We start from the raw sequence: 19,257 nt of genomic DNA, 5'->3' as shown, positions 1-19,257 counted from the left end.
CATTAAAAAATTAAGGATGCCTTTTTTAATGAATTCTAACAATCCACAGGGAGCCCTGAGGGATTGTTAGAATTCATTCCGGTCATGGAAAACAGTAGTGTGTCAAGGACTAATCATGGGTGTTAGAATCCAGCAGACGTAGGTTATAATCCCAACTCTGCTGGGTAACCATGGATATGGGAGCTAATCACTCTGAGCCTCAGTTTTCTCATCTATAACATGGTGTTGATGTACCTGGGCAGAGGTTGTCATGACGATTAAAAGGAGTGTGATCTAATACTTAACAGAGTGCTTGACATATACTAGGTGCAACAAATAAAAGCAATTATTACTATTATTTCCCCCAAAATAGGTAAGATGAGAGCATTTCTGGCAACTGGTCAGAATTGGGAGCAATTGGCAGGCTGACAGGAAACTTTGTTTTCTGGGTCTGTTTAACTTCCTTTTCTCCAATTCTGACTCTTCCTCCAAATCCATTCAAAGAGCAGGACTGAGTTGCTCCATGTGACGTATAGTTAGTGACAGCCAGAAATTCTCTCCATCAGGTTGCTTCCTCTACATTAAGTGAAAAATATGACATGGTCTTAGAAAGTGCACCCATTCATTCAACAAACATGTGTTGAATAATTAGAATATATGACAACCTATGTCAGGTTTTGAATGTATTGCAGAGGTAAGTTCACCAGTCTGTGTCTTGATAATAAATATATATGGGAAGCACAATGGAAGGTTGAAGATGTAAGGTGTCCCCATAGGTCAAGGTGACGTTGGCTATAGCAACAACAATGTCAGTAGCATTTGCTATTAGTATGTCAGCCCTATGCAAGCAAAGGAGAAGTATTCCACGAATTGTCTTTTAATACTCAAAATATCCTTTGGAAGTAGGTCTTCAGATTATCATCCTCATTTTCCAGAAGAAGGAACTGCGGTGCCCAGAAGCTATTTTCCCATGCTTACACAGCTCCTAAGTGGTAGAGCTAGGATCCAGTCACAGGCAGTCTTATTCCAGAGTTCAAGCTATAACCGTTACTGTAAAGCAGCTCCAGGGGAGCCATTGGGGTTTGGAAGGCAGCATTCACACAAGGGGGAGGACTTGAGCAGGAAAGATGGGAGAGGTCAGTCCAAGTAGAGGGAATGTCAGGGCACACAAGTGGAGTGGGGCTTGGGAAACAGAATGATGTGCCACTTGACTCGGCTAGAGCTTTGACTGAACCTGGGAGACAGAGGCAGACAAGCCTTAGATGGGGGTGGTACATAGTAGAGACTGTTTTGCTGCAAGTTTGCATCAGGGAAATGTGAGACAGAGAGGAAGTGACTCCCCCAGTGGGTTCTTAGGAGACTGAGATTGAGTTTCATTCTAAGCTCCTCTTCCAACGGTGTGGGCATGCCCCCTGTGACAAAACCTGCTGCCGTATACCCCCCCCCCGCCCTTGGGTAGGACTGTCCATTCTGCTCCCAGCAGCTACTGTGTCTCCTTATTTTAAGGCCCTTTCTCATTAAGCTGCCAGATAATCACAGTGACTATCATCACTCAGGGGTGTAATTTCTGTGTTCATGTGCTTGACACCATTTATTTTCTGCTAGGTACCTTGGGCTTATTTCACCCATTATCTCCCTTAAACATAGCTAGGGTGCAAGTATTCATTTGCCGCAGTTGGATGGTGTACCTCACTCGTGTTTAAAACTATCAGGCTCCTCAAACATTCCCCATAATTCAATTAATTATGCTTTCATTTTCCCTATATAGAACTTTTTCCAGATGAACAATTGGGTCTCTTAATCTCAAATGCTGTATTTCCAGAGAGGGTTTAAGAAGAAATAGGGGGTTCTTCTAGTGCAGCCCCATCCATGGCCTGGATTTTCCAGGGCATGTGAAAGAAAAGAAAAAAATAGCAATCAGATTTTATACTTGGAGCAAAAATAGAGGGAGGAGAGGAGAGGAGAGGAGAAGAGAATCCTTTAAAAAATATGTAGGTATGATTCCCTGTGTGCCTAAATGTATTAAAGATACAGTAGTGTTTTTATACTTCCTCCCATTCTTTCAGGGGTCTCCAACTAGTGCCCCCACAAGCTGAACCTAGGCATGTGTTTGCTCCATGTGCACAGAGTTCCCATGACAATGACTGCCTAGAACTGAGTGGGAGTGGCCCTCTTTAGCTGACACACATGTGTCCCAGTGCATCACAGTCCCCAGCCACCTCCATTCCTGTTACTGAACTTACACTAATGACCCACGTGACCTCGGCTAGGTTTCTTCCCTCTCTAAGTGGGGGTCTTCATCTATCAAATTGGGATTATCATCTATCATTTTGTTTATTGTCTGTGCCCTCTCACTAGAAGCTAAGTTCCAGGAGGGCAGGGATTTCTGTCTGCTTTGTCCATTGACATCTCCCTTAGCTCCTCGAACCATGCCTGCCTCCTAACAAGTGGTAAAGAAACAATGAGTGAGTACATGGTCCTGATCATCCCTTTCAGTTCTGTGAAGCACTTTCTGTAAATTTGCCTACTGTGATTTTGGAGGAGAAAAAAATCTCTCCTTCAACAAAACTATTCCAATCTCAGACTTCCAGGCAGTCCAGACAGAGCAAGCCATTTGACCCTCCCCCCTTGCTAAAAAAAAATGGCCAGAACCTCTGGCTGAGATGCAGAAAATGATGCTTTTCACTTGTTTACCCAGTGAAGCTTTTATCCTCTTGTCACTGCATTCATTGTAATACTCCCATGTGGCTTTCGGAGCTTCTGAAACTCTGACTCTAATGCTTTTCAATGGTCTGAAACTGCTCGGTATCAGAACCTGGCTGGCTCTGGGTCTCACTATCCGGTGGCAGAGCATTAAAGTCAGAAAGGAAGGAGGCATTGAGCTGGAGTCCCCCTTCAATGGGGGCGGGGCGGGGAGCACTCCTAGGCAGTCCATGCACAGATCACACCTGCCACCATGGCAGAATTTCCAGTTCTGCGGACCTGGAGCAGGGCCTGGAAACCTGCACTTTGACAGACATCCCAGGTGACTCTAATTCAGGTGTCCCAGCAGAAACCCCCACATCCAGTTCCAAGACTGAAAGCATCAATCACAGTTTTCTTGCATCATTATTGTCCAATAATGCTTGCGACACTGTTCCTTGCAGCAGTAAATCTATGTCATATGAGGCTTATGTTTTCTAAAGGTGAACTGTTATAATTTCAGGCTGCTTTCATAAATGTTTACTCTCAGCACTCCTCCTTCCTTCTGCACCACTCCAGCCACATGAAGAGGAGGGAGGTGTTTGCTTGGCTATCTCTGGGAGGCCTGGAGGGAGAGCTGGGGGCGGAGGGGGGGGGGCTTCTCACCTCCTAATGTGGAGGCGAGGGTATTGGCTGCTATGGTATTTGTGTGTGAATGCAAAGGTCAGGCTGTCATTGTGTTGTGGTTTGAGCTCTGCTCATTGGCTCTCCTGTTCCCATGGTGAATCAGTTAGTTACAGGGCCCCCAACAAGTCCATTAGCTGGGTGTTGTGGTATGCTGTTCCCAGAGATCTCCAAGTGCCATCACTCCCCCGCTTGTGACTTCTCACTGAGGGTAATTATCTTCACTAGGTGGAGATAATTATCATACATTCTGATACTTTTAAAAATCAGGAATAAGAGAGGGTTCTGAAAGCTGAAGTCTAATTTCCCATTTTCCTCTGCTCTTTAAGACCTTCCAAATTCCTCTCATTCTCCATGCTGAGGTCGCCTGAACGCAGAAAAGTACTGACCCCATGGAAAAGCCAATGGGGAAGTGGAAGCTGTGGGAATAAAGAACAGAAGAGGCTCACTTTTAGTTCACTTGCAGGCCAAGAAGCCTTGAATTGAGGCTGCATGGTAGGTGGCTCTGGTCTGGGCACTAGAGCCAGAATTACTATCTCAGTCACCTTTAGAGAGCATCCTTTTCTCCCCTTGGGTGCATTTTCTCACCTGTAACATGAGATGGAGAACTGAGATCATGCAAATGATCCCACCCAGAGCTAAAGGTCTCTGGGACTAGATAGCTCCGTGTTTTTCAAGTGCTCCCTCTGTCTTAGATTCACCGTTGACGCTTCCCTCTCCTCACCTTCACATATCCAGTCCATGAGCAAGTGCTGTTAATTCTAGTTTCAAAGTGGACCACAAATCCGTCTCCACAACACTCACGATTTCCATCACTATAATTTCTCCTGGATGGCTGGGAGAACGTCTTGCTCGGTCCCTCTGCTTCTACTCTTGCCTATTCTCTGCTCCAATTCATTTTCCTCATAGCTCCCCAGAGTGGTATTCTGGCATGTAAATCAATTCCAATGTCTTTTCATTGTATTGAGAGTGAAACTCTAAATCTATGCTATGGTCATGGGGCCCTCCATGATCTGGCCTTTACCTGCTTCTATAATGTTATCTCAAACCCTCATGTTCCTCATTCACTGTGAGTCAGGCACACTGGTAACTCTTCCCATCCTTGAAAGCACTGTACTCTTTTCCACCTGAGGGCCTTTACACATGGCTATTATGTCTCTCAGTCCTAATGAGCCTCACTTCTCCTTACCTATCAGCTCCTCAGAGAAACCTCAGAACACGCTAAGTTAAGTCCCCTTTAATTCTACTTCCCTTATTACCTATTGCTGTAGTAGGTTCACTTTATTTCTAGCACAACACAATTTATACATTCACAATTGCTTCTTTAATGTCTGTTGATACCATTATAGTGCCAGCTCCTTGAAGCAAAGACTCCCACCCCCCTTGCGTCATCATCAATATATCTTTACATCTCAGAACCCAGTGCTGTGCCCTGCATGTCATAGCCAGTTAGTAACATCTGTTGGATAAATGGATGGCATTGGCCACAAACAGAAGAAAAGGTACAGGAAGGAAAGTTGAGGAAATTGAAGGTAAATTTTGACTGTGATTATTTTTTTATCTGTCATATATCCCCTCTCAAAATGTTCCTCTCTGTAAAAAAAAAAAAGGAATCTAAAATATGTATTAAAAATAGATCTTTGGGCACAAGAAGCAGGCCTGCAAGTCAATTCATGGATGACATTTTTATCTGTGATCACAGCTAAAGTGAATTTTAACTTTGAATGTTAAAATAGGTGACACAAAGCCATATTTTCATATACACATTTTAAAGGGAGGAGGGAGGAGTCTTTAAAGCATTTCAGTAGTATTTACTGGTACACAACATTAAATGTGCTGATTACAGGTTACTTTATCTACTCATGGTGCTGGTGCAGAACACATTGACTTCAGGCACTTTAGACAATGCTGCTGATTGACTCCCCAACATCCATTCCCACCCCTTCTACTCTAGAGGCCACAGCACCCAAATCCTTGCCTCCTGGCCTACCTTGCCGCTAGAAGTGATCATCGGCCATGGTTCTGATTAATGAGATAGGAGTAGGCTTGTGCTTGGGGTGGAAACTTGGATCTGTTAAGCCTTGCTTTCCTGATCCAAAGAAATAGAAATGTCTGGCAACGGTTCTTCCCCTTTTTGCTGCTTGAATATGGACATAGCACCTGGGAGCTGCCACCTTGTAAGCATGAAGACAAGAGTCACAGGGCAGCTCACCCTGATGTCCCTGAATCAAGCAAGAGTCAATGTCTGCCACCACTTTTCTTATAATGTGAGAAATGTAACTCTGTGTTCATGTTACTGTGGTCAGGTCATTTTGTTTCTTGCAGACAACCACATTTGGCCAATTCTGTTGGCTTTGGTTAACAGACATTAACATGAATTTAGAAAAGGTTACAAAGAGATAGAATGACTTGTGTATGAGTGCAGATACAATTCAAATGAAAGTTAATTCCCTCATTTTCTAAGTTAGTGAGGATTTATGGCATATTCTTTCAGTAATTAGCAAGAACAATTAATCAAAAATCATTGGAAAGGGTATTTAATACATGCAAGCGCCTTAAAAATACTTTCCATCAAAGCATCTACAGTGTCTAATCTGGTGTCATGCACATCACGAAACTTTTTTAATTCATGAGGAAATGTGTGTGAAATCTGTTAGTGTTTACAGTTGTCTGCGTGGTCTCTGGCCCAGATCACTGCTGAAGTATCCTTGTCTTTTTGTTTCACCCTAGCAGGATACCTTTTCTCTTTAACATATATTTCCAAGGAACACTGTGATGTATATTCTGGCTCTTAGGGGGTTTTTATAGGCCCTTAAATCTGGGATTGGCCAGGGCAGGCTCAATAAGAATGAGTCTGTCTCATGTGGATAAAACTCCCTATTCTGTCAGGTGTACTCTTGTGTTTGTCAGACCCTTTAATCCAGAATGAATGACAAATCCTCCCAGCTCCTGTGAGGAGGAGCCTCAGGAATCCGGGCACTGCTGGTCTGGGGGGCACTGCTGGCTGTTTCTGCTTTGACGCTGGACCTTCCCAGAAGAGAGAAGTCCAGTGCCTTTTAAAGCAGTGCAAGCGCACTTTCTCCTAGGGAAGTTTTGTAGAAGCCTAATGTATAAAATTGATAAAATTATAAAAAACAGCGTCTGTTTTATAGTGCTCCCTTTGTGCTGGCTGGAGACTGTGCTTTGGGGTGTGTATGTTCAATCTCCTAAACCTCACAACAATCTTGGAGGTAGAAACTCTTATTTCCGTCTTACCAGTGAAGAAACAGAGGCATAGAGTGGAGTTGTTTGATTAGAAATTGGGACGAAGGAGACGGGGTATGTTCCTATTCAGTCTTATCTTCACCTCAGTGTCAGTTCGTAAGATACGCTTGTGGAACGTGCAGATGTCCCTCAGAAAACCCTCTTGCAGCCAGAGGTCACAAACTCGGATACCCTCTTGGCTGAGTAACAAAGTGACGAAAGAAGAAAGATGCGGGTTGTGGTGACATGGGGAACCATTGCCAAACTCTGTGAAGGTCAAGCACCAACATGCCTGGCAGAGAACTCAGCTGTTGGCCACCAACTTGAATCCTCTGGAGGAATGGTGGGGAGTCTCAGGCCAGACCACCATGGTGCCATTAGGAGGTAAGATGCCCACTGAGGAAGGAAATAATAGAGAAAAAACAAGCCCGTGGGTCTTGTGAGATGCACACATGTTTTGATGGCTCTACATTATACTGACTAGTTAAGAACTATTTCTTCTCACTGTTTATCCACTGGCCTGATTTATTTTTAAGTAAGCCCTTCTCCTGCTTGGTTCTGTCTACTCTTCACCATGTGTTTGCCAGTATTGGCCAAGTATCCAGTCTCACACCTCCTCTCCCATGCACCCCACCCCCGGCTGTCTTCTTATTTAAAGAAAAACAAAATTATAATGGTGAATGATGAGACTATCTGAATTATACAGCCGGCAAAGTGAGTCCTGCAGGAAGCTCCTTAGAAAGATTTTCTTCCATTGCCATTTAGGAATACTGGTCCTCATCGACACTCAAATGCAAAATAATCTTAACTGTGGTAAAGATATCTCCAGTGCATGTCCATGAGGCCTTGCTATATATGCAGTTATACCCCCAGAAAGGGAGAGGGTGTGCAAATCTACCCATGGTAGCCAAATTCTTAACCATGACCCCCTGCGTGCTGCAGAAACTTGGTGATCTATAAGGGACTGCCTACTGGAGAAAAAGTTCGTAGACATGATGCCACTATAAGAGGAAATACGGTCAGTGCTTCCTTCTCAGTGAAATTGAAGATTTGTGGCACGAACATTTCAGAGTATGCTTGAAAGAACATTACACACAAAGACAGGAGGTAAATAAATGTGGAAATTGGTCTAGATTGGTGGTTTTCAAATTTCTCTCCCCTACTTCCCACCCTTCTTTCTTTCTTTCTTAGCTTCAGAATCCTTTTACACAAGAAATATTCACAAGTCCAATATATAAAACAGACAAACCAGAGCTACTCTCGTTCCATGTGTGGGGCTGGAACCTCACTGATTTGCTCACCACAGTACTCTCAGTATGATATCACAGGCACCTCTGAGAACCCTCATTTCTGAACCACCAGAAACAAATTTTCACCACCATTAGAACCAGATTATTTCCAAGGTTTTTCTTAGAACCAGGAAAAATAACTTTTCTCTTTAAGATGAAGAAACTGAAGGTCAGGTGACTGGCTGAGGGCTACATAGAGCATGCTAAAGCCCATTCATAATTCACTGCTCCTTCAGCATTCCAAAGTAGTACGGCATGGTGGTCTGAATCTCAGCTCACCTAGCTACCAGCTGTTTAACCTTACCAAGATATTCAGCATTTCTATGGTTTCTCATTCATAAAAGGAGATAAAATGAGAGCCCCACCTTATGCTTCTGTGAGGATTCAATGAGATAAATACACATGGAAGACTTAAAACATTGCTTGGCCTATAGCAAGAGTCCAATAAAAGTTGGTTGTGCCATACTGTCCTCCCATCCTTTCTGTGTACCTTTCAGCTGCAAAACATCAGAGCTGTGATTATGCCTACGAGTCCCGACAGAGCGCATCAGCCAGACAGTAGACAGAACTGGCCCAGACATTCCACGGCACGCAATAGATGGTTGACTGTAACGCATAGTTGAAACACCGAGTACAGTGAAGTCTGCAATTAATTCGTATCCCTTAACTTTTCAGTATTTGCTTTTACCGAGAAAAATATAGCACTGAGCAAAGGGGTTGAAAAGAGCTGACTGACCTGGGAGAAATGTCACATCCTTGCTGCATGAAGGCTCCCAGGGAGAACCACAAACTGTTGAATATCCCAAACTCATTGGATTGGTCACTGGTTGTCTGGTCCCGCCCTTCCTCAAACTCTTCACTGTGCCATTCATAGGGGCTGAAGCGGCTGACCAGGAAAAGGACGACACTCACTCCAATGTAGGCAAACACAATGCACATCCAAATTTCATAAGCCAAAGGATCGAGAAAGGAGAAGACCCCTGGCTTGGACTTCTGTGGCTTTTTTATCATGATGGAGATCCCCAAACTCATAAATGGCTTGGAGAAGTCTATCACCTCTTCCCGGACCAAGGTGATAGTCAAAGGGGCCACGGCCACATCTGCTCTCTGCAAGAAAGAAAGAAAGGGGGGTTGGAAAGAAAGAAAAAAAAGAAAAAAGAAAGAAAGAAAGAAAAAAATGCAGTTGAGTTCAGCAGCATTCCATTCCCTTGTTTCTTTCTTCGCTATGAATTATTCGTTTGTGTCTTAAAGGTTGTGAGTTTAAAAGAACCTTAAAGGTCCAACCCCTGCTATTCTCTATGACATAACTTCTGACAAATGGATGATCGGCTCGGTATCTTACAAAAGTTATCCCATTGTTTGACAGTTCTAATTGTCAGGAGCATCTTCCTAACCTTATTAGAAGGGTGCTGCTGTGATACCTGTTGTTTTGCCTGCCTGGCGGCCAGGCCTCCTTCCTTAACTAGAAGAACAACTCCTGCCCCACTTTCGGTCATCCTGGTTCAAATGAAGCTGATCACATGGTTATGTGGTAAAGCACACAACCCTGGCCAGAATGAATCATTTAAGGATGGTATAAGACCCATGCTGGTTTAATGAGCATTAGCTCTGAGAGGCAGAGTGAGAGGTACAGAGTGAGAGACACAGAAGCTAACCCATGATGAAACATTTTGGGCTACCCTAAATTCAGGGGTTACCCTGGACTCGTTAGCATCACATGCCAATATATTATTCTATTTGTCCCTAAGAGCAAGAACAAGTCTTTCTGTTTGCCTAAGCCAGTTTGAGTTGGGTTTCTTTTACCTGCAACAAGATAATCCTGGGTAACAAGGTAGGGAAGACAGATTTAATTCAATAGACCTTTATTGGGCATTTAATGTGTGCAAGTGCTAGGCCGGAAGCTGTAGGTAAGCTATAGTCCCTACACTAAAGGAATTACATGCTAGTAGGAGAGACTGGTTCACACACACAACCTTTCAGCCTATAAAGTAGGCTGGATATGTGCTATCCAAGAAATACAAAATGCGACAGGAGGCCAGGGAAGGATTCATTCTGGCTGGGGCTTTATCATCAAGGAGGTGACATATAAATTTGGCACTGAAGAAGTGACATATAAATTTGGCACTGAAAGGAGAGTGGGATTTTGACAGAGTAGGATTCTGGCACTGAACACATTTGAGGAGGCAGGAATTATGTGAGTAAAGGCCTGGCAAAGAGAAGGAAAAGTAGCATCGCTTCTGTTTTTTTTCCCCCAGGAAGACTGCTAAGAAATACACAAATAATTCACTTTTTAAAATTTAAATCCAGCATATAGATAAACATAAGAGGGTTGCAAGAAATGCTTAGCCTGAGGCATTTGGCACGTGGCCTCGCCAGCGTTGCTCTCCTGTCTCTTTGGTCTCTCCCTAATGGCAGTGGTGCTAGCATCTATGCAACCAAAACCCACTGTTCCGTTGGCCTGAGATCAGGAGATCCTGCTCACCCAAAGGGTTCTGTGGACAGATGCCACAACATGCATTTTTGAAAGGAGAGATATGTCTAGGCAAGTCCATGAGAGATCTATAGCTTTCTACTTTGATGCTGTGCAACAGTGCACCTGTGAGGCTGGGGACAGAGGCTATGAGACAAGGGTCCCACTTAGCTGCCCGCTGGTGTTGCTTGGAGATGTCTCTGGTTACTCTCATTGGCTGGGGTCATTGAGAAGATGCTTTCAGTGGAATAATAAGCCTGGCTTCAGAATGACTTAGGTCCTCACTTATGGAAGGAAACTTTCCATAGAGCAGTGTGGAGTCAGGTGTGAATTTCATAATAATTTTGTTTTTTTCTTTCCTAACACCCACCACATACATCTTGATAATTTTTACAAATACAAGCTGGTGTAAGGGGGAAGATATTTACTCTGCTCTGTAACCTGGGAGAGGAAAGTAATGGAAATGAGGAGCTGAGCACAAGTTACTCCAAGTAAGTGAAAGGTGACCAGCTTTGAGAGTGATAACAGAAACTGAATGGACTTGTTTGATGCCTCCTGACGTGAGTTAATAGAATGGACTGTGGGCTGGAAAAAAATCACAGCATGACATTATCTTAGTGAATAGTTCATTGAGCAGTTCCAAGATTTGTTTCATGGAACATTATTTCTGGAAGGATGCTAATAAGTGTAAAATGAAAATAAACATTGGGAAACACAAATTTAAACAACTGACTATGGGGCAGGACTTCCCAGAACCCTTAAAAGATGAGTATGTACTGAGAATTTCCTGGAGAAAGAAGTAGATAGACTATTTCTAAAATTAATTGTCCGTGGGTCCCCAGGCATCAGAAGGGTGTGTGGGACACACACATGGGAGATGCTGAATTCACCGACCTCATTTTAGAGACAAGAAACTTGGATCCAGAGAGGGAAGGGGGTTTGTGTAAAGCACCAGTGTTTCAGCTTGTTTCCCATGGACTGAGAGGTCCAGGGAGCTGAGTTGTTACTGGAGCTCCACAGGACTGGTCAAGACCAGGGCTGACCTGGGAAAGTCGACCTGGTGCTCTGCTCTGTGACTCGCTCAGCCTGTAGCCTTGAGTGAGGCAGGTGTCTTTTTGGAGATTAATGTCCTCATTTAAAAAAGAGAGGCATAACATAATTTTTGTTTTACCAATTTGACAGGATTGTTTTGTGAGGGTCAAATGACTTCTAATATGTGAGAGTACTATGAAATGTGAGCATTTCACAGGCACTTAAAGTTATTTGCTTAACCTTAGGACAGTGGGTCTGAAACTTGAGCATGCCTCAGAATCACCTGGAGGGCTTTTGAAGAAGACAGGTGGCAGAGTTTCTGCATTAAGTGCTTCTGAGGTGAGACCTAAGAATTTGCATTTGGTTGCTGCTGGTCCAGACCTCACACTTTGAGAACCACTGACCTAGGAGATCCCAAAACAAAAGATGTCATGTCTAAAAACAATCCTGGGGAAACTGTAAGCAGTTCTGATGCAGCAAGTGAAAGAAAAAAGTGAAGAAAACTGTCAGAGATAGAAAACTACTGTGAGCCAGGACTGTGTAGGTGAATACTCTCTACCCCAACCCTGGGACAAATACTCGCTTTTCCCGATTTTCGGAGTTCATTGGTTTGCAGGAGTCATGGAGTCAGTAAGCTGGCAAAGTTGGAACTCAAATCCCCATGTCTGTCTGTAAAGTTTACTGTCTTTCTGCTTCACTAAGACAAAGGACAGGCAGGAAAGTCACCTGTGAATCAGGCACAAAGCCATACCCATGTAAGAAGCAGAAGCTTTGTTTGCCACATGTGGCATCTGTGAATGCAGAGGCTCTTGCTGTTCTTACCACCAGTTAGTATCAACCTTACAGTGCAGAGCTTGGATGGTGTGATTCTGCTCAGATAGTGTATTCCAGCATGGGGTTCAGAAACCAGGCTACATGCCCTGACTGGGCTTTTACCAGCTGTGTGTCCTTTGTCAAAGTACATAACCTCCCTGGGCCTCATTGTCCTTGTCAGTAAAATGTGGAAAGTAATTGTATCCACCTATTGGGTTGTTACGATGAGTAAATGAAATAATGTGGGTAAAGTATTTAGCATGGCACCTGACACATACTTCATACTGAAATACTGCTACTACATTAGTTGATAAGAACAAGAGAGAGCAAAAGAAGGATGAGAGAGACTGTGATTGAGTTAGCCATTTAAAAGGCTTCGGATAATAATTTGGAGGCCTCCAAATGAGTTTTGTCTGACCTCACTGGTTGTTTTGGCCGAGAGATACTTCCCCAAATTCCTTTATTCTTCTTCGGGGAACAGGAAATCAAGGGAGGGTATCCAATTGGGCCCATCATAGAGTCTTCAGAATATAGTTCGTATTGGGCAGAGGGCAGGCCAGGTAGAGGGGAGGGCTGGGGGAAGGCTGGCGAGGAGGCACCCAGAAGTCACACATCACTGGCTGCTGGGCTGCAGCGGGGGCTTGCCCTCAGGATAATCACACCATTGCTCTGCCTATCACAGGCCTTTTATTAAGGGAACAATGGGGTGAAGATGAAGATGCATGCTGGTGAAGGTGAAAAGTTCATAGCAGTTGCCATGGGGATGACCTCACAAACTTGGCAGAGGTTCCCATGGAAACCAGCTTCCAGATGCAGCATTAACCATCTAGGTTTCTATGTTTCGTCAATGAAACTTCCTAAAGTGAGAGGAGGTAGGGAGAGGAGAAAGGGTAGAAGCATGTCCCACCCTTCAGCTCATTAACTGTCTTCCCAGGTGATCTCAAAAGTCACATTCCTGGGGAAGATTTTCCTCATCCCATCTCTGTGTCCTTTGAGTTCCTTTGGTTTTGTTCTCAGGCCATCCTGACTCCTATCGCCTTCCTATGAGACAAGGAGATTTCCAAAGCTCCTAAATGGTGGCTTATCCTGAGCAGAACTCAGCATCACTGGGACTTGTGTATGCTTCAGCTCAGAGACCCAGCCTGCATTCTTCCAGTTTCGTGAGGGAAGCTGTCGTGTGGTCCCTTTCCTGTAAGTGGCAGCTGGATTCTTCTTCCATTGCCATGTGTTGTTTTACTCAAGTACCTTTATGGTCTCCCACTGTGCACTGAGGCAGTCCACACTCCCCCCTTATCCTTTGTTACACTTACCCCTGGCCACTCCTCACCTAAGCCTTTTACCAAAATTATCAGGATTTTCTTACTCTTGTCTCATACCTTACTTATTCCCAGCACCATTTTATTGTTTATTCTTTAGAAATTTCTGGGATGCTTTTCTTGCTATTTGAATATGGCCACTTTTCATGTTCTGTATCCTTTTTGAGAGTTGGATAAACTCATGTTAGCCTCTTGCCTGAACTTCGATATGGTGCCATCTTTTACCACGCTGTCTCATTATCTTTTCTACCCTATAAAATATTAATATCCTTGGGGGACAGGGATCAGATCTTATACTTCTCAGTGATCCCCTAAATATTCAAAACAATTCAGGCATTCAGTAGTTTCTCAAAATTGCTTCAATTTATGGAACTGTTTGTGGCATTATTTTGAGTATAGTGAATTATATAAAGAAGTAGACCTACCCTTATTATACAGATAACTGTGATACAAGTCAGGGTGAGCTATAACACAAGCAGAAACTAAAATCTTACAGGGGAAGGCAAGAACAGTTAAGAAGGTGGGTTTGTACCTGGAATGGACGGGAAGAAATGGCACCTTGGAAAAAGTAGTATCTGACACAGATTTTGGAGGAGGGATAGGGTTTTAGAGGTGCAGAATGGAAGAGAGCACTCGAGAGAATAGAGTGACTCTGGGGATGCTTTGGCTGAAATGGAAGGTGCAGGAGAAGTGAGTGTTGGGGCAAGTGGTGAGAAAATTGGATCTGGGCGCATCTAACACCAGGGAAGACATTTAAATCGGGGGAGCAATAAGTGACTTTGTGCTATAAACACATTGTTTGCGGGTAGTTTTTATCTCACACTCTACTACCAGTCAACGTAAAACGTATGAGTACGTTTCTTGCATACAATGTGTTAGTGACGAAGTGACAACCCATCCTAGTCACAAGACTGAGCTGAGTTTGACTGAGGGAGCTCAGACCAGGAATTTGAACAAGGAATGTCTTAAGACTCCTTAAGTCTTTGGACTCCTCATGTTTTCATCAGCAACAGTACAAAATACAAAGCTATGGAGTCCACTAGTCATCTGTGGGCATGGCCAGACCACCGCCAAATGATTTTCTGTCCAGCCTTCTCCCTCTGCTCCGGAACTTCCCACCCTGCGGGGCACTTACCCCATAGACCAGCTCTCCCACCATGCCATTCCAAGCCTTTGTATCGGGGTCTCGGGCTCCGTATTTCCCATCGCTGACAATCTCAAGACGGTAGGAGTAGCCCACGTGTTTGGCAATCTCTGCTGCCAGCTCCACACAGTAGCCCTCATAGCGGTCATTGCCCTCAAACTGGTTGGCATTCTTCTTGAGCATCACATAAGGATCTTCCTGGTGAAGAAATGGGGAGGTGGAGGACATGGGTTATGCAATCACTCATTGATAGGGAGGACATGGGGTGGCACAGGAGGGTGTCAGCAACTTTGGTTAACTTTGGGGGAGGTCTCTCTAGCCCCTAAATTTACTTCTTGCATTTCTGCTCCCCCATTACAAAACTTCTTAGGCTAAGGAAGCAAACCATTAAAAAAGAATATCTCACCATTGAGATGTGGTGCACTTCTCCCAGTTATGTTCCAGGAGTTCTTGCATTTTTGGAGCTACCTCTGTGTTGGGGATATGGACCCTAGATAGGCCCTAGGCTTCTTACCACCAGTCATTGAAAATCATATCAGCCTCACTTATATCCACTCTAGGTGCTGGGCTTCAGGAGACTTTCTTTGAAAAGGGCTCCTTCTGCAGGAAGGTGTAGTCTGAGAACCACCACAATTCAGCCTCACCCTCGTGTTTTACACGTGGGGGAGTGATGGCTCAAAGGAGGCTAGTACTTACCCAAGGGCCCCAAGTGAAATCTCGGCAGAGCCAGAGTGAAAAAAGTGCCCTGACTTCCAGGGAATTCCTTTTTTCACCCCCTCTTTCTACCTATGGCAGAGTTTTGGCAAGAATGACTAGCTTTCACTCCTGGGAAAGCATTTGCATGAGTCCAGCTTGCATCCTGAATAACCTTGATGAAGGAGCGAGTACTCACTAGGATTGTAGTGACAATGTACGTTCTATTCTGGACACTTGAATTATCCCCCCCAGCTTGAGCATCCGTGGCCGCAGGAACGAACTTGTCATCTTCATTCCAGTAACCAATCTGTTAATGAGAAGAAGGTGGTGAAATAAGTTGAGCCAGGATGATTAGGACCGGCCTACCCTGGGCCACCCAGCTGACACTGGGCAGGAAAGCAAGGGGCTCAGCATCACACCATGCGATACTGGACACACCAGGCTCTAAAGTATCGGTAGATAGAAACAAGAAGCCAGATGCTCTCTAGGTCCTCCCAGCCCCGCCCCTGTGAAAATCCTCACCATAACCAACTAAGCCTCAGGGGTGAGGGTTTAAGTGTTTGCACAGGTAACTATTTTGTACAATACAAGCCAGAGCTGTGGAAATTTAATTCCCTGTAGTTGTTCACAAGGCCAGACCCCTATTTCCCCCATGCCTATGAACTCTTTTCTACCCGAGCCCTTTCTGAATTGTAGTTGGGATATGGTTAAACATTACATTCTTTTTGCTTTTTTTTAGGTTAACTATATTTCCATCTAGATTCAACCTCCTAGGTGATTGTTATTTAATCTTTATTTATTTCTCTTATTTCCAATTATAAACTATTATAATACTAAGTATATAACAGTGCCTAATTAGAAATAATTGGCTAACATTTTTTAAAAAAACTCAGTAGGTTATTCATACTGACTCATTTTCCAAGGTGTTTGAGAAAATATTTCGTGGATCCCTACTGTGTGCAAGGCTCTGACCTAAAACATTGGTGGTATTGTATGGCAGGGTTTAGAGAAATACAAATAAGTCAAAGAAATGGTTCTTATTCTGAAAATTCCTCCAGCCCAGTTCGGAAGGCTTGACATACAGGAACATGTGGCCCCAGAAGTAACAACTGCGTGGTCCAGGTGGCCAGAGCCTGAGGGCTCCGAGAAACAGAAGCCAAGTATGGAACCTATGCTGGGAACAAGGCAGCAGGGGGAGGCAAGGGTTAATGCTGTGAGGGATGAACAGGTGGGGCCCCACCCTTTTGGATGGGGAAGAATGTTAGCCAAGATGTGAAGGCAGGAGTCTGCCTAGATATGTAAGTTCAGTCTGGGTAGAAGATAGGGTTAGTACAGAGGGCTTGGCCTCCCGGGTCTGGGTAACAGGGTAGATTGTATCCTGAAAGTAATAAGGAGTCATGAAAGGCTTGGGAAGAGCAAAATGGTGTGGTTAATACTGCCCCCCAACCCCCAATCTCTGTCTCTGTCTCTGTACCGTATTTTTCAGACTATAAGATGTACTCCTCCCTACCCTGCCCCCTGCCACAAATTTGGGAGGAATAATGGTTGTTAATGCTGCTGTTGAGTTCTGTTTACATTTACACTGGTGAAATAGTATGTTATTTATGTTACTAAATATTTTACCACATTTTTTGCTTCAAATTTTTTTTTCCTATTTTCCTCCTCTAAAACCTAGGTGTGTCTTATGGTCTGAAAAATATGGTATGTCTTCGAGAGTTGTGCTTTGTTTTGTGGTCATTCTGCTGGCTGTAGATGTGAAGGGCAAAAAGGAAGAACTCAGGGCGCATATGCAGAGGAATGAGCAGGTCCCCCAACAGCTAGAACTTGGGCCAGGTTCATGAAAACCTGCCAGTGGTCAGCTCGAATGTCACCTTCACCCTGATGTCATCCCCAGTCCTCTCAGTTGGCAATGATGAGTTCTCTCCGCAGTGTCACTGTTGTTCACATTAATAATAATAATTGGCCAACAGCCTGAGCTGGAAATCACATTAGTTAATATTTATCGCATACTCATTGTGTTTCAGGCACTTGTCTAACACTTCTAATATTTGAACTCCTTTCATCCTCATGAAATTACCCAGTTCATAGGATGAACTGGGTAATTATCATTCTCATTGGAAATGTGATGAAACGGAGATGTGGAAAAGGGAGGTGACTTTTCCAAGGCCACAGGAGCGTCACGGAGCCAGGGTCGGAGCCAGGGTCTGAGCCAGGATGGCTGACCGCGGGGCCAGGCCCTACCCAACACCGGTAAGCTGCCCGCCCACACTTGAGTGCCTTGGGTAGGTTCCCACTGGCCCTCTGGCCTAGCTGTTTTTGGGTCTCTCCCCATTTCTCCGTGATGCTGGGAGCTCCTTGTGGAGAAGGCTGGAGGTCTTGTCATTCTAGGATCCCTTTCTTAGCACACAGATTCTTTCACAGAGATGCTGCTCAGGGGCAGTTTGTTGAAGGAATGAATGTATCCAATGTGGAGACAAGCTGGCCATACTGGAGCGGAGGCCCGAAGGGGGAGCCCGTCTCTCGGGTCTTGGGGTCAAGATTGACCCTCAGTGTAGGCCTCAACACAGTGTTGCCTGGGTGGGGCGCTTTTAGTCAGCATGGAAGGAGGGACGCAAGAACTAGAAACGTAGACTTCTGGAATATCAGAGCTGGAAGAAGTCTGAACAGTCATTTCTTCCAACCTCTTCCTTTTGCAGACAGGAAATAGAGGCTCAGAGACCAGGGCACTTGCTCAAGACCTCCCTCCCTTTGCGAGGGGGGTGCTCTGTGGGACTCCAGGGCATCTGTGGGGGCTCTCAGCCCTTTCGTGGTGGGAGGGTGACAGCCCAGGGACGAGGAGGAAACTTGGAGCTCTGCCTTTTATCTGTTTCACACTCTGGAATTCCCCTTACGAGTTCTCTTTTCCAAGGAACCCTCTGGCTGAAAGATAAATGTTTAAAACCACTGTTGTAGCAAATCATGATGCAAGTTTTTAAAAAATTCCCAAAACTTTTACAACCTTTAACTCTTTTGTTCCTCATACTTTGTAAATAGCACAGATGGTTTGGGATTATTTTCTATTTTATAGATGAGAAAATTGAGACTTGGGGAGTCAAATCATCTAATTGGTAGTAAGCAGGTTTTTTAGCAGATGAGTGGCAGAGCCTAGAAGCTAGGTCATAGACCTCAAAGGTAGGGTTTTTGTTTTTTTTTAAATACAAACTTAGGAGAAGGTCTGGCTAATATAAATGTCATTTCCCTCCCCCCATTTCCTCTCTTTTGCCTTTTCTTCCTTTTTTCTTCCCTACTTTTCCTTTTTCTTTCCTTCTTCCTCTTCACAGTTAGTCACAGGTTTAGCTGTTCCTATTCAAACTGTATAACCATCAGTAGAGAGGAAATTGCCTCTTTTGACTTGCAACTAATTTTTCTAAAATCTACAGTGTGTTAATTTGTATTACTTTTAAAAAATGGGAGCTTGATGGTCAAGAGATTGATCTTTGGTGCCAGAAAGATCTGGTTTAAAAGGCAGACTTTCCTAATTACTGCCTGTCTGACATCGGGCTTGTCGCTGGACCTCCGTGGGCCTCAGGTCCTGCTGCACAGAATGGATGCAGCAATAATGCCTGTCTCCTGGGCTGCCATGAGGACTGAATGCTCGCACCACAATGAGCATAGTTTGTGGTTCATAGGCAGTTACCAGTAAACTAAAAATAATACTCGATAGGGTCATGTCTGAAGGGAAACAGGCTTCTCTACTGCAAGGCGTTTCAGTTTCAGTTTGCCGTTGAACATCATCAGTCACCATAAGACATACATATTGTGGGGCATTTTTCAAACACCTTTGATAATGTAACCCTCTTTACATGCAGAATGTCCTAGGATAAGTGGTCCCCAAACCACTGCTCTAAAATATCAAGTTACTTTGATAAA

At 44.2% G+C, this 19,257-nt stretch overlaps 1 protein-coding gene across 3 annotated transcripts in view; it reads right to left on the bottom strand.

The window, feature by feature from the left end:
* The window catches only part of GRIA1 (glutamate ionotropic receptor AMPA type subunit 1), a 274,494-nt gene that overhangs the window by 73,987 nt on the left and 181,250 nt on the right, over positions 1 to 19,257 (bottom strand). For all 3 annotated transcript variants that reach the window (XM_028527454.2, XM_028527456.2, XM_036014526.1), the window contains 3 exons: positions 15,545 to 15,655; positions 14,644 to 14,850; positions 8,614 to 8,984 (listed from right to left, as the gene is read on the bottom strand). In XM_028527454.2, coding sequence (XP_028383255.1) covers positions 8,614 to 8,984; positions 14,644 to 14,850; positions 15,545 to 15,655 — 689 coding nt within the window. The remainder of the gene's footprint in view (positions 1 to 8,613; positions 8,985 to 14,643; positions 14,851 to 15,544; positions 15,656 to 19,257) is intronic.

The sequence above is a fragment of the Phyllostomus discolor genome, chromosome 13 (genome assembly GCF_004126475.2).
Source record: "Phyllostomus discolor isolate MPI-MPIP mPhyDis1 chromosome 13, mPhyDis1.pri.v3, whole genome shotgun sequence".
NCBI lineage: Eukaryota > Metazoa > Chordata > Mammalia > Chiroptera > Phyllostomidae > Phyllostomus > Phyllostomus discolor.
Note: the sequence above shows the minus strand (reverse complement) of the source record. Positions and strands in the feature narration are given on the sequence as shown.